Raw genomic sequence first — 15,618 nt, forward strand, 5'->3', positions numbered from 1 at the left:
TGTTTTCCAAGTAATTCCTCTTTCCATTTGATTTATCTGGAATGGTTTGCAAAATCTTTTCCTTTTCTTTCCAGTCGTGTCCTCTTGTTTGACTTAAATGCAAAAAAAATTGTGTTTTAAGAAATCCTCATTTAAAAAAAAAAAAAAAAAAGGTACAGACTCTTAAACATTTCTAGAAAAATGTCATAAGGTATGCAATGAGTGAAATGGGCAGACTAAGTGAAAATATGACTGGCAGTTGTGTCAAAACGAAGCAGAAATTACTTTTTAAAGGAACACGTCTCTTCTAACTGTGCTTCCTAAATGACATCTGTATGTGTTTGGTGCGTCAGACCTAAGACATGGGTGTGTAGTGTAGTGAACAGACAACTGTTGTGTAATCACTGAACAAAATAGTGACTCTTTAGAATTTAACTTTACCAATCTGATAGGTTACAACATGCATTATTTTCACAATCAACAACAATGCACTTCCTGAAAGGATTTACTGTGAAAGTAAATGATTTCCCATAAGTCTTTCTGCATGACTGTTTCGAACTGAGACAGAAAAGAAAAAGAAAGAAAATCAAAAATAAGTTGCTTTGATGCTGTATTATTAAAACAAACATTTAACAAAACCTAGAACAACTAGATTTAATTTAAATATTTAAGGTGGTTTTGTTTTATATACAGTGTGAATTGTGATCACATATGGCAGAAGATGCAGAACTACAGTTCAGACAGTTAGAGATGTTTACATGACCCAGCTCAGCAGCAGTGATTACAATCGACGAAGGGAGCAGAATTGGATCAGATGCCTGCAGTCTTGGATTTCTTCTCAGTGGTTCTTACTGCCACGGCCACAGCTCCAATAAGTTGTCTCCAAATTCAGAGAATTTAGAGAAAGTACCATAATCCAGTAGCATGGCCACGGACGCAGGTGGAATCCCAGCCTGGCCAACTCTGACCATTTGTTTATTGTTCTACACAAATGCAACCATATGTTGCTGAACACACACTGTTCGGTGCTACAGAGCTCAGCTCTTTTTTTTCCTCTACATTTTGAAATTATTAAAATGCTTAACTTATCATCCAGCCTCTGACCAGCTATCGTTTTGACTCAAAAAAAAAAAAAAAAAAAAGGCAAACACAATAATACTGTATAGATAAAAAGATAAGACAAAACTTAAGATACACTCTCTACTCAATATCAGCTATAACCCAAAAGGTGGCACCTGTGGGACGCTGTTTAATTTGAGAGGCTTTTTCATGTGGCGTTTGTTAATTAAGGTCACTTCCGGTGTAGGTGTGGTTCACTAGGGTGAGTCTCGGGGGCGGAGACGGGAGGACAGGAATGGGACTTAATACTGTTATGTTTGCTGAGAGCCTCGTCAAAGTCCAGCTGTCTGCCGTTGATGGTGATGTCCATGCAGCCGTGGTAAAAGGCGGACACAGGGGTGGCAGTTAACGGCACATCATCTGAGACAAAGAGAGCCAGACAGTCAGTGAGAAAGATAGTTGAACATGTAACCCACAAAAAAAGATTATATGCTACACAGTAGAAATATTACACTTTTTTTTTACTGAACAATTTACGGTAAACATTAAAGGGGACCTATTATGAAAAACAAGTTTTTTCTTGCTTTAACATATATAAAGTCTCCCCTCAGCCTGCCAACTCAGAGAAGGAGGAAAGCAACCAAATTCTGCAGTGTCTGTAGCCGCCCAGATGAGCCGTCCGTGTGATGTGGATCTACGAGCCGTTCAGATTCTGCTCACGTCGTTACGTAAAGACGGGAGTGATTTACATCGGTTGGCCTCCGATGCGTGAAGCCACGCCCACAACTAAATCCGCCGGCCGGAGCTTCCGCCATTTTTTCGTAGCGGTGTATTGCGTCATTCAGGCAGCCAATCAGCACAGAGCCTCATTATCATAGCCCCGCCCACTCAGAATCCTGCATAGATAATGAAGTTAGAGAATGGGATGCTAAAGACATGGCTCAGAGGCTGAATTTCTCATTTATTTAGCAAAAACAATCAAAATCTTGTTTTTAAGACATTCAAGGCCTGTTTAAAATAGGTATTAGATGCCATAATAGGTCGCCTTTAAGTGTCTTTTGCTCTGTTATGAGCTGAGGGTTAGAGTTTAACCCAGTTTTACAGCCCTACGTGACATAAGGTACTTTATGCATAAGCTTTATTTGAAGAAACGATAAATTACATTGCTTCAGGAGGATGTAAAATTGATTTTATATGACAAAAACAATTCTAGATGGCTTAACTGACTCTGAAGGTTAAAATGAAAAAATTGTAGCATATTTCAGGTTTCCATACATACATAGTCATGGTGGTGAAGTTGCTTTTACGACTGTCCAAAGTGTCATTCACATGTTCGTGTTGCCCTTGTAGCACCTTTATTATACTACGCTGTGCTTGAAAGACATAGCGGCAAAACAGCCGAACATTTCGTTCTCCATCTGACTGTTATACCTCTATCTCGGGAGGTAGTAGAGGCGTGACGGTAACAAACTGAGTGCTGTGTGAATTGGCATTGTGGAAAGGCATAACAGGTGTTCGAGGGTGGTTGCAAACTCCACGCAGAGGATGTAAAAGTGAATTCTGGCCAATGCCAGATTGCCAAGACAAGAAATAGAAAGATGCAGCTGAAAAAAGAAAGCTAAAAACAAATAAATACCACCAGCTGTGGTAGCACCTCAAACACTAACCACAACCGCCACATTGAGGCCATTACAACTATGTGTCCCACAGGAACAATACGGTTACATTGTTTTTTATATTGCCGTTTTTTTCATTGCTGACTGAATTAAGCAGCCAGTGATCAGAGACATTAGGATATTTTTACTGACCGTGGACCATAAATAGATATTTTAGATAACTTCTTTTCTAGACTGTGAAGTGCTGTAAGGCTTTGTGAAAGCACACACAAGGGAGCCACTATTGGACCTTTGTAGGATCTCTATCTGGGGTGAAGAGAGAATCTTCAGTGCATCTTTACAGAAACAATTACTGAAAGTGGCTCAAAATGTCAAAAATCTTGTTTGGTCTCTCGGGCCATCTTGTAACTCTTTGAGCTAGTTTCATTGTTGTTGATGTGGGACGTAGAGCCCTAAAGTGATGCAGAGTTATTGCAAGAAATGATTGTGATGTCTAAACTTACTTTGGTTTGTTTTTCTGATGGTAAAGACTGGAGACAGCAAGTGCTAGATGATACTTCCTAAAAATAATCAAATGTTCTTTCAGATCAAATTGAAACTCACATTTTAATATGAAAAAAAAAAAAAAAAAAAAAACTTGGTTCTGCTTTGACAGTGAATCAGTTGAACCTGAGTTGTTGTGACCAATACAAATACATTAAATTTCAAAGTTGTGGGTTAAACTTTAAATCTTCCAGTTTCAACAGTATTGTGTTAATGTGCAGTTAAGTTAGCCACATGTTAACAGACAGGTACTAACAGTTACAACTGGAGCACATTGGGACTGTTGTGACGTTGTTCAATGTGAGAAAAAAAAGAAATTAGGTTTTATCAAAACTTGATCCAAGTCGAAGGGGATCACAGTGAAAGGTGTTTAACATATTTCATTATTTGAATCAATCTCCTTCAGGAAATAACTCCTACCAATCCATCTGCTTGCCTCTAGCTCCACCATGAGGTGGAGCTTTAGTAAAGTGGCTTTAGTGGACTTTAGTGAAGTGCTTCTGATGTTTAGTCATCACACATATTCTGTCCATTTAAAATGTACACATTTCATTGATCCCTTGGCCTGTTCTTTAGTGTGATAATATGGTTTAAATATGTTTTCTTTTAATGACCAAATCCTGCTGAACACATCACACTTTGCGCCACAAATGCAATGCAGTTTCATTCCTCCTCACTGATTCTCTGGGAGACATGTTTAACGCATGCTTAGTAGTTAAATGAAGACAGAAAGAGGTCATCTTTGCATTTGCACAGTAAACCAAACCCAAACAGTCACAACTTCTGCCTTGTGTACACTTGTAGATGACCAGGTATGTCATGTGGATTGTTGAACAGACATACGACATTGTATACAGTGAAAAACACATTAGAAAGGCAATAAAAGGCACTATATACAGTAAGTGTAAACCACTTACCATTTATGCCAAAAGTGGTGTCAGGGTGCCATGAATGAATTATGGAGTACTATGCAGTCCTGATAGACCAGATTGAATAGGGTTGGCTGGTTCAAGGACCTACTGTGCAAGCGTATTTACCACGTTGTCAAGGTTTGACATTCCCCCCAGCTTTCAGTTTCTGTTTTGCCCCGCCTGTGTCCCATCTGCCCTGATTGTCTGCACCTGTGTCTCGTTGTATCTCGTTATCCCCTGTGTATATCTGGTCTTGTCATTCCCTTGTTCCCTGTTGGACCGTACTGTTTTGTTCCTCATGTTTCCTGCCATGTTCTTCCTCCTCCAAGTTTTTTGATCCCTTTAGTTTGTTTTGATCCTGCCAAGCAGCGCTTTGTTTTTCCCTTTTTGTTAAATAAATCCTATTTTTTGCCGACTCCTGCTCTCCTGCGTTTGGGTCCACACCTTACCCCAAGACGTGACACACGTCTTTACTTTTCATCACAAAAAGGGAAGTTCAAGTATTTGGGGATCCTGTTTCTTGCTCTCTCAAAGTCACATTTTTCCTTCCTCACAGTTGTGTGTGAAACGCATCATCGAGGGAGCAAACTGCAGATGCTATTTGTAGTTGGAATGAAGCTGTGAGTAAATCTATTGTCCTTAAAGGGAAAGTTCGGTTTTTTACAACCTGGACCTTATTTCTGGCATTTTTTATGGTTGTATACTCACCCAGAGGTGTTTGGTGTCATTTGGAGTCCTTCGGAAGATATTAGGAGTTTTTTGCGAGCCTCTTCTCCATATAACGGTAGTGAACGGGGGCACTCGCGGGACACAGACGTTGCAGCGTCTAAATAACACATGATTGCCCCGAAACTCTTCATTTCTTTTATGAATCACTAGATCTGCTTCCAGGACCTGTTGTAACATTGTGGCGCTGTCTGTGTAATAAATTAAATAAATAAATCCGTTTGTAAACAAGACCTCTGAACTCATGACGTCATCGCGAGTGCTTCCACTCTGTCCTCCGTTCAGTGAGCTCTTCAGCCGTATACTCTGGCTCAAAACGGTAAGGACGTCCATCATATTCAAAGTCGTCGTCCACAACCTCAGAATTTGACAAATATTCAGACATGTTTCAAATAACTAACAGTAAACTAACAGTAGCGAACTCCAGCTGTACACGGAGCTGTGTCTGGGACGCGCGCACAGAGATGACGTCATGAGTTCAGAGGTCTTGTTTACAAACGGATTTGTTTAATACACAGACAGCGCCACAATGTTACAACAGGTCCTGGAAGCAGATCTAGTGATTCATAAAAGAAATGAAGAGTTTTGCGGCAATCATGTGTTATTTAGACGCTGCATCGTCTGTGTCCGGCCGTGCCCTCATGCGCTACCGTTATAAGGAGAAGAGGCTCGCAAAAAACTCCTAATATCTTCCGAAGGACTCCAAATGACACCAAACACCTCTGGGTGAGTATACAACCATAAAAAATGCCAGAAATAAGGTCCAGGTTGTAAAAAACCGAACTTTCCCTTTAATTAAAGTCCAAAACAGTCCATCCATGTGGATGTGGCAACTGTGAATTGGCTGTCAGAGATACTAATAGCAGCAGTATAATCACGAGACAGTCTCATTTAGGTCGGCGTTGGACTTATTTTTGACTTTAAGGAACTGAAACTGTCATTGCCATATCAGCAAATATTTTTTTGTTTTGTTATTGTGTTTTTTTATACTTTTTGCTTTAACTAACCTGGTATTCCACCAATGTACGTGCTGACGGGGCCCTGCATGGTGCTGTTGAGGCGCTCCAGTGCCTCCTGCAGGGCATCAGACTTCATGTAGCTAACAGTGGATGAGTTGGCTGAGATCTGGATCGCTGTGGGAGTCACATTCAGCTGCAGCGTCAGTCGGTCAGGGTAGCACAACATCAAGGACTCCAGTGTTGCTACAGGGACACCATCCAAAAACACTTGCAGGTTCTAGAGCGTGGAGGCAAATAATATCCAGAATTGTGAAAACATTTGAGGAGCAATGTGTGCCAATGTCCAGTAAAAATGTGAATCAACTCACAGCATCTTCTTCTTCCTTGGTTACCACAGCGACCGACAGGGGAACTGTGTTGTTGTAGACGAGAGCAAAGAGGACACCTGTGCTGCTGGACGGCCGTATGTTCATGTTTATATCCACATTCCAGCTCCCAGAATCACCTACTTACACACACAGCAAAACCCAAACACATGACTTTTGTTAGGCTGGAAATTACAAAGACTTCTATTTTTTTTTGTACCTCTATTCAAAAGTCTAAATGGTTTCCTCAGGATGTTTTGAAATCTGGTTTCTTCTTAAATATAAGAAACACCTAAACAGCAGTTTATTTGTGCAGTTTTCCAGTTAGTCATCTTGCAGCAGGAGCGGAAAAACCTTTAGCCCTTTCATAAGATATGATACAATTCATACGATCAGTAATGGGGAGTAATTCAGCTGTGTGAATCCCTTTAAGGCCATCATTTACCACTAGGCAATGACAACCTACAAAAATAGAAATGCTTAAAATAAAGAGCAGAAGGAAAAGAAGGTGTGTTATATCTATGGTATTGTGTGGATTTTTCAGTTTCTATGTTTTCACTCTTGGCTTTACCTTCCCACCACCACAAACCCCGTGTTTAAAACAACATGCATTAACCCACATTTGGCCCTCCTGCTCGGAAGTAGAGCAGCTTACTGCGCTGAAGCACTTAGGCCATATTAAATACAAGGACTACATTTTCCCACAGGGATTAATAAGACATGACAGAACTTACTCACTGTAGTCTATGTTGAACTGTGCCAATCCTTTCCCGGAGAAGAAAGATCCCCGTTCCACATACACAAAGCAGTGTTTACTCTTCTTCTCCTGGATGACCTCTTTTACTCCGAGTGCACCCTGGTTCATTAGGTTCCAGCCACGGATGCAGCCATCAAGTCGAGGATTGATCTACAGGGTGGACAGAGTGCAGTGGTTTGGATTACCGATCTTATGAGCCAGTCATTCTAAATCTGAATTTATCAGCAGTTTGAGTTCTGCTGTAATAATATCACGTCTCCCAGGTGGTTTGAGCAGCTTACAGGCTTGATGACGTTGTCCGTGCGGTTTGGGAGACTAGCGATGTACACTTTGGTTTCCAGTTTGCCATTAACTGACGTAAAGAGACTGTCGGGGCTGTTGATGCTCATCACAGCTTCCTTGCTGATCTTCACGCTGATGCTGCTCTCCAGCTCATCAACTGAGATCTGCAAGTTTACATCAACAATGTCACAACCCTGTGCTTTTAAACCAACCCTTTACACTCTTAAACTTCAGAACGCAACACAGCGCACCTTCCATCAGTTCCGTTTATTGATCAGCACTTGAACCACATCTACAGTATGTCAGCCAAAAGGAAACGAACAGACTATGCAATTAGGAGAAAAGTACGACACTGCAGCCCTTTCTTACCACATGCCACTGTCCGTCATTAATGGCTTTCCCTCCACTGGTCACTTTGAACGTGTGCTGGTTTTTGAACTGGACTTCGATGCGACCGGCCCTCAGCCCCAACATGAACCACGAGTCCTGGGAAGATTCTGCATACAGAACAACTCCTTCTGGGTCAAATGTTCGGAAGTCAAACTCGGCAGAAAACCTATCAGGACAGAGAAATAAGACTTTACGCACTTATCTTTCCACAGGATCTCATGCTTTGCACAAAAGGAAAACTGTGTTCTTAGTGTTACTATATACTGTATGTATATATACAGTACAGACCAAAAGTTTGGACACACTTCCCCATTTGAATGGGAAAGTGTGTCCAAACCTCTGGTCTGTATGTGTTTACTGTGAGTAAACGATCCTTATGACTCCGTTATTTATGTTTGTGTAAATCATTTAACGTGCACTTTACAGTCAATGTACTGTATGTATAATTCATGATGCTTGTTAGCTGCTGGGATTCTGTAACTGCTGCTGTGTAATCTGTCGTGTATTCAACTGGCACCTACACACACGTGAAGTAAGGGCTTTATAAAATAGACAGTGTATACATATGTAGATATACGTATACAAATTTTATATATATATGTATATATATATATATATATATATATATATATATATATATATATATATATATATATATACATACCATCCCTCTGGACTGGTAAACTGGCCTTTTATGGATAGCGTATGGAATTATGGCCACAATTTCCTAAGCATCCCCCTTTTACATTCTGCAAGCAGTCCTGCATATACTGATCGATAAATGCGATTGATTTCATTCACACTAGTTTCATGTTTAAAGCTTTAAGGAAATAAATCAGTTTAGTGAAGGATTTCAACTTGATTTAGAGGGGTAACAGCAAAAATCAAATTTTTGATACGGCGCTGACAAATCTTTCAGGCACATCAACTGGAACTATTTTTGGTCAATATTTTTCTCCGTCTAAAATCTGTTAAATTGAATAAAATGCTGTACTGAACCAAATGTAAGATGATGGTTTCTCATGCAATTTTTCCCAGATGATTAATCTTAAAAATGCAAAGTTGTCTGATATGTGGGGTAATGGCCATAATAACATGAATGTGTGCTTCTACCAGTGATAAACACCTACTTTGTGTTCTCCGGCAGGCGGAAGAGCAGAAAGATGACAGGAAGGCCTGCAAACTGTTCGCCCAGGTACAGCATCTCAGGGTGTTTTTCGTCATGCAGGTCCACACAAACGGGGATCGTCTCACAGTATCGCGCATCCGCTGTCAGCTGTAAACCCTCGCGACCATCGCAGTGGCACGTGTAGCTGCCCACTGTGTTTACACACGTCCCGTCACACACGTTCAGCTGACACTCATCCACATCTGAAACAGGACATGTGGAATTTACCAGAAGAGGTCTTTGTATCAGTCAGAGGCAGCTTTTTAATGTTGTAAGGTTTGATCACAATATGTGGAGTGTCAGTGGGATCTAAGCATGTTTCACAAAGCTTTTCAATGGTTTCAGCTGGTATTCAGTTACATTTTAAAACAGCACGTCAAAGTGACGCCACAGCAGTGTGGACGTACCCTGAAGCTACATCCACCAGACTATATGATTGTTACTGGTAGTGCATCCCTTTAAAACAAAGAGCACTTGCATTAACAAATCTGGATGCTTTGTTTTGTTCTAAAAAACAATGAAATTGTAAGTGATCCTTGAATTCCATCTAGCGATGGAGGGCCAGATGTGGGTTTACAATATTAACCTTCTGCAGAGCTCTGGAATTTGATTATTACGAGCTGTAATAATGTACATCATTTCATGTTAACCGGAAAAGAGCAATATAATCAAAAGAGATCTGTCAAGACACATGTAGATGCATTTTAATGCTAAGTGTGAATGATATACATTGTGCTGTCTTCTTATGACCGGGGTGATCTAATCTGGGAAACAATGAAGGGAAGCCTCACCGTCGCAGGTCCTTGATGTGAAGTTGTATTTAAATCCCAGGGGACACTGACACTCATACATGCCTGGTGTGTTGACACATTTAGCAGGTTCTTTGCAGATATGTGGGTATGATAGACACTCATTGAAATCTGGAAAACAGTGAAGGAAAAAGTGCAATTGTCCCGTTAGACAGCTCATGTTCATGAGTTTTGGTTGATGTGAATATATGAAAGTCTGATATGGTTATTTTTCTAATATTTTTGTGAAGGTTTGTGACATTCTGATTGTAAAGGAGATGTTTTTTTTAGTTTAGTTTAGTGCAGTCCAGGCATGTAATAATAAACACTTATATAAATGAGTAAGTTCTAGGTCAGGTGGACTGCTATGTTATATGTATTGTGCATTTGTAATTGTGACTTCTTGTTTTATTCTATTGCCATCAACCTGACAAGGGACTGCAGATTAATATTAGCCTGATGGCTATATGTGGCATATTTATATTTATGTATGTACTTATTTAAATGTTTATTAATATGCGCTGTCCCTATTCTAAATAAATAAATAAAAATAAATAAAGAAGTCCAATAACAAAAGAAACAAAACAGCAGCTGTTGCTCACGGGTCAGAGAATTAACACTAGTGAACGGCCACATTTGGGCTGGAGCAAAATCCTTAACCCCTTCATGACTATCCCTGCACTCTGAACTCAGTTTACTGACAAGCTGTGAAATGTCAGACAATTTCACTCTAATGTAATGTCTAATTAACAAGAATGGCTTCCTTTTCATCGCTGATGCACATAGAAACCTCTATGAAGAGTCCCTGTAAACAACCAATGAGCAGACACTTCACTTCTCAAAAGTTCAGAAAAAACCTAAGTATATACCAAACAGCTGAAGTTTAGTAATTCGGTTAATTTAACATTAAATATCTGCACTTAATCAGGTTCTTCTATGATAATTAATAGCAGATAGTTTAACAACTTGTGGTACACGAGCAACCTCACTGGTGTGCAAATCTGTGTCAAACAAGTGAAAGAAAGCAAATTCGTCAAACTGGCAGAGTCCATGTTTGTGAAGACTTTGTACCATACACACTTCAAAAATAAACAGTCAGCTGCCCACACATTATAGAGCAGGACTCATACTAACGTGAAGAAAAGACACAACATGCATCTAAAAAAATACAAGCAGCTTCAGTAACTGAGCGTTGTGAGACTGAGGAGGTGTTGACGTGAGAGGGTTCTTTCAGATGTTATCACTGTCCACTTTATGTTGCTTAAGGGGGAATGTCAGGTCAGCTTTGGAAATAACAACTTGCAGGTTCCCTGAGGGCAACAGCTGAGGGAACAAAGATTATGTTTTGAACCGCACAGGGTTCCACTATCCATAAGGACAAATAAAGACTATACATAAGAATAAACTATGTCCCCGGACGCATAAAACTCTGAAGGATCCATTTCTTCCCATTAAACAGTAAATACAAGACATAAAAATAATGAAGAAAATTGCAGTTTGCAACAACACATAGAAAGAGATAGATTAAGAGTAAAAACATACACTCAAACAAATTTATAACCAAATGTCACTGAGTAATAATACGGCACTGCAAAATGAAGTCTTACCCACACAGTTGATTTTGTCAGTGATGAAGTAGCCATCTTCACACATGCACTGGAAACTACCAGGGATGTTGTGGCATTTTTGGTTACATCTTAATGGAAATTCGGGATCTAAACACTCATCGACATCTGCGAAAGCAACACAGCACACAGTAACAGGTATCAGCAGCCATATGAATCCTTACATAAGGTTTTAGGGTTGGGTTTGAGCTGATCTACGAATGACATGTGGGAACTCACCATCCTCGCAGCGCAGCCCCTTCCAGCCGGGCTTACACTCACACTTGAAGGAGGCCTGGCCGTCCACGCAGCGCTCAGTGCCCTCCTTGTAGCACGGAAACGGTGTACACTGGTTACTGATCTCTGGTTTGGGACACAGACACATACAGGACGACAATGAGAGAATTTCTCGGCTGAAATGGGCCGTTATTAAAAGCTTAGCTAGAGCGCCTCACCTTTCACGCATGTGCGGAGGTCTGGTGGGATGTCTGAGTCAGAGTTCTGGCTGTTGATGCCGACACGGTGGGAGCCCAGACACACTGTAGAAAAGAGCATTATTTGAGAATAAAATGAGGCAGCTAGCACTAGTTGTTTTGCGGCACATGAAGAAAGATAGTATATTTTGTAAACTCACCAACATATTTGGGGTAGAAGTACTCCTGGGAAAAAAAACACAATAGATTGTCAATCAGTTACAAATTTCCCTTTAAGGCATGAAGAACATTATAAATTTGATTAAAATAAATTAAATTATATTAGAAAAAATATCCATTGTAAACCACATGCTACGACTTTCTATTTTTTTTAAGTCTGAATACTCGACTTAGATAATTAGATTAAAAGTAAACCAGCCTGGCCAGCCATTATAACTATTTTCCTCTTTGATACAAATCGATACTAATTAGTTTGCTTCCTCTGGATTTGACTTTAATTCCCTGGGGCAAGTATGGAGAAGAAAAAGCCTCACAACTTTAAGTTTTTCAGTGAAAACTTGCTGGCTCAAGGCATCATTAGCTATTTTTTTAGCCATCTTCATTGTTTGAAGAGTCGCTCTGCCATTGTGACTGGTTTGGTGTGTTCTGTACTGGTAGAAATGGCTGTAAATAGGAGTGACACCAGACCCATTTAATGAGAGATAATTTTTGTGATGGGGTACAACTGGTGAGGCTAAAGGAACCAGCCAGACGAGGAGGCAGCGAGTGGTGGAATGGCTATCAGTTTAAGCCCGGTGTTTATATGTATTATTGCATTGTCAACTCTGTTTTTCTGTTTGTCTTCCTCTTTTTAAATGTCATGAGCTGTTTGACAACTGATTTTCCCCAGAGGGGACAATAAACTTTAAAGGTTTCAATCAAATCAATCAGGAGTCAAACTACATTATCAGGGGGTTAGAGCATCATACCTGTACATCATGTGGTAGTTGCTCTAACCACGTCCGTGGCTATTTGAACGATCACTTACAGTAAGCACCAAAAAATAAAATAACATTTCTAGTATTAACATTTGAAGATGCCAGCTTGTGAAAATTGATCAACTCTTCAAGAATATAATGAGCAAACGTTTCATATTGTCAATAAAAATGTGTTACAAGTCTAATGTGGTTTCTTGTTGGCATTTGTCTCTTACTTTCCCTGACTCATTTAACTTTCCCAACTATTTAATCGTCATCCTAGTAGAACGTCCTCATCTTTCATTTGAACAACTTGTAGCATCTGAGATGCGGCGGTCCCAAGGTCAGGGCTTCTCTCACCGTCTCCGGCTGGTTCTCAAAGATCTCCCTGGCCTCCTCCTTGTTGCACAGCTCCTCGATGCACTCCCTCTCCAGGTTGCCCTTCTTGCTCTCCTCAAACAGGGAGTTGGCTCTCCTGTGCCGGCTCAGGAACTGGGAGGCTGAGTTCTGGTTCAGGACTGGGACACACACACATTCACACTTCAACATTGGATCCAGGTATGAGGTAAAGAAAGTTGCTGTTGATCTCTGTGGAAAGTTGTCTGCCAGGAATGGGCGATATTTTACCGTTCACGATAAACCGTCAAAAAAATTCCTCATGATAAGAATTTGTCATCTCGTGGTAAAAACGTTAAATTCCCGTTGATGACGTTTTTGTGTAAAGCTGATTTATGGTTCTGTGTTAAATCCACGCACAACGTACGTGAAGGAAGGAAGGAAGGAAGGAAGGAAGGAAGGAAGGAAGGAAGGAAGGAAGGAAGGAAGGAAGGAAGGAAGGAAGGAAGGAAGGAAGGAAGGAAGGAAGGAAGGAAGGAAGGAAGGAAGGAAGGAAGGGAAGAAGGAAGGAGAGAGCAGGAGGAAAGAAGGAAGGAAGGGAAAAAAGAAGGAAGGAAGGAAGGAAGGAAGGAAGGAAGGAAGGAAGGAAGGAAGGAAGGAAGGAAGGAAGGAAGGAAGGAAGGAAGGAAGGAAGGAAGGAAAGAAGGAAGGAAGGAAGGAAAGGAGGAAGGAAGGGAGAAAAGAGGAAGGGAAGAAGAAAGGATAGAGCAGGAGGAAAGAAGGAAGGAAGGAAGGAAGGAAGGAAGGAAGGAAGGAAGGAAGGAAGGAAGGAAGGAAGGAAGGAAGGAAGGAAGGAAGGAAGGAAGGGAGAAAAGAGGAAGGGAAGAAGGATGGAAGGGAAAAAAAAAAGGTTGAAAGAAAGAAAGAAAGAAAGAAAGAAAGAAAGAAAGAAAGAAAGAAAGAAAGAAAGAAAGAAAGAAAGAAAGAAAGAAAGAAAGAAAGAAAGAAAGAATTATAGTTACAAAGGTGGAGTTGAATTGGTATTTTTTTTATCGTCATTTTTATCGTTATCGAGATAAATGCCAGAAATTATCGTGATACATTTTTTAGTCCATACCGCCCATCCCTATTGTCTGCATGCTTGCTGTAGAGTTTAAGACAATTATACCACGCTAAAGCTAAAGAAGTTGCAGGTAGCTTATAATGATGCGTTCAGGATCCTCCTTAAGCTTCCAAGATGGACAAGTGCAAGCACTTTATTTGTTAATTGTTATGTCCCCACCTTCCATGCTCTGCTGAGGAATTTTATGTTTAAATTTACGTGTCGACTCCATGAGTCAGAAAATTGTCTAATAACTGCACTCACTAACATCAAACGGAGTGATACATGGTACACATCTGGACTATGGAAACATTGGAACAGATGTTTGCATGTATTTTCATGTGTGACCTGTAATTTTTATGTATTTTATATGGAACCTTTTGAGTCTGTAATAAAGTATTCATACCTATTGTGACACAAGAACCCCTTGTGAGTTATGCATAATAACCATACATGCATTTATACAATCAATCATGTCTGATCCCTGCAGGAAAGGAAGTCCTATCTTTGCTCATGACAGATGGCTCCATGGAGCAAAAACCTAATTGCTCTTCGATGAATTGAAAGGCTCATTGCGAAACCCTTATTTCCCAGAAATGAACCCCGGTTGTTGTAAGCAGCTCATGTTTGTCCAGGCTTTGTTTAATGGCGTATAAAAGTGAGCCGTGACCCCCTCAGACCTATCTGTTCAAACTAACAAAAAAAAAAAAAAAGGTCCTGAAACCATTTCCCAAGCAGGCTGAGTTAACGTTTCCAAACTGGGACACTGTGAGTGAGAGTTAATCCAGTTTGACAGGCTTTTCCGTGAACCAGCAGCAGCACCCCCTCCTCCAGCACGAACACCGCAGAAAGCCACTACTTACATCGGTGCGCCTCGGCGAGCGTCAGCAGTAACACGAGAGCAGCGCAGGCGCTCCCTGGAGCCCGGTCCTGTCTCCACATTCTGCTGCTCCAGCGGCTTGGCTCCGGCAGAGACTGGCTCAGCTCGGCTCCGTGACGGGGAAAAAACTTTATTCTTCCCGAAAGTGTTTTCTCAGAGAAAGGAGGGGGGGAGAGCGGACACGGAGGCAGCTAGGGAGCGCTGCCGACACCCTCACCATGGAAGCCTGAATTATGGCTCTGCGTTAAATCGACGCAGAGCTACGCCGTAGGGTACGGCGTAGCCTACGGCGTAGGGTACGCCGTATGCGCGCGTCGCCGCGGTACACTACGCCGTAGGCGCCTGCGTTGGTGTAACGCGGAACCATTAATCAGCCTTTAACCCGCCGCCTTTTGTTTGCTCAGCGTGGCTCAACTCATGCAGAAAAATAGGTTCACATACAATATACAGGAATACAATAAGGATACAATAAGAATACAATAATACAGGACGGGACGCGCAGGGCACAAAGGATTTTTTTTAGAAGCACTCATTTATTATATAATACAGGGACGTGCAGAGGCCTTTGGAGGGGCAGGTGCTGAAATTTAAAAAGGGACACACGGAACACGACTTAACACTTTCCGACAATAAATGTGTTACATTTGTTAAATTACAATACACAACTCTGTTGTGTTTTGTATTGTATTACCGGCTCTGAACTTTTTAAACCTTACCCACGGAAAAATACCGCGTATTATAATAACAAACTGAAACTAATACT

General features: G+C 40.9%; 1 protein-coding gene across 2 annotated transcripts; it reads right to left on the reverse strand.

Annotated features, from left to right (window-relative positions):
• Positions 1-396: 396 nt before the first annotated feature.
• pros1 (protein S) lies at positions 397-15,051 on the reverse strand. Of its 2 annotated transcripts, none has more exons than XM_061741617.1 (14): positions 14,839-15,051; positions 12,898-13,055; positions 11,782-11,806; positions 11,603-11,686; positions 11,388-11,510; positions 11,151-11,276; positions 9,547-9,675; positions 8,718-8,958; positions 7,567-7,753; positions 7,197-7,361; positions 6,897-7,065; positions 6,162-6,301; positions 5,842-6,070; positions 397-1,458 (listed from the first exon to the last, which is right to left on the reverse strand). In XM_061741617.1, exons 1-14 carry the CDS (start codon positions 14,915-14,917, stop codon positions 1,271-1,273), a joined length of 2,043 nt encoding a protein of 680 aa, XP_061597601.1. In that variant the 5' UTR covers positions 14,918-15,051; the 3' UTR covers positions 397-1,270. The 2 variants fall into 2 exon arrangements, with proteins under 2 accessions (XP_061597601.1, XP_061597604.1); XM_061741620.1 differs by having other exon boundaries at positions 6,162-6,298; positions 14,839-15,049.
• Positions 15,052-15,618: the final 567 nt, after the last annotated feature.

The sequence above is a fragment of the Cololabis saira genome, chromosome 2 (assembly GCF_033807715.1).
Source record: "Cololabis saira isolate AMF1-May2022 chromosome 2, fColSai1.1, whole genome shotgun sequence".
NCBI classification, from domain to species: domain Eukaryota; kingdom Metazoa; phylum Chordata; class Actinopteri; order Beloniformes; family Belonidae; genus Cololabis; species Cololabis saira.

Bases quoted from the DNA above. Each gene is read 5' to 3' on its own strand.
- pros1 (XM_061741617.1), bottom strand. From the start codon at position 14,917: ATGTGGAGACAGGACCGGGCTCCAGGGAGCGCCTGCGCTGCTCTCGTG. The intron at 11,687-11,781 runs GTGAGTTTACAA...TCTTTTCTACAG, and splicing joins CTTCTACCCCAAATATGTTG to TGTGTCTGGGCTCCCACCGT. The intron at 7,066-7,196 runs GTAAGCTGCTCA...TCCACCCTGTAG, and splicing joins CGGACAACGTCATCAAGCCT to ATCAATCCTCGACTTGATGG.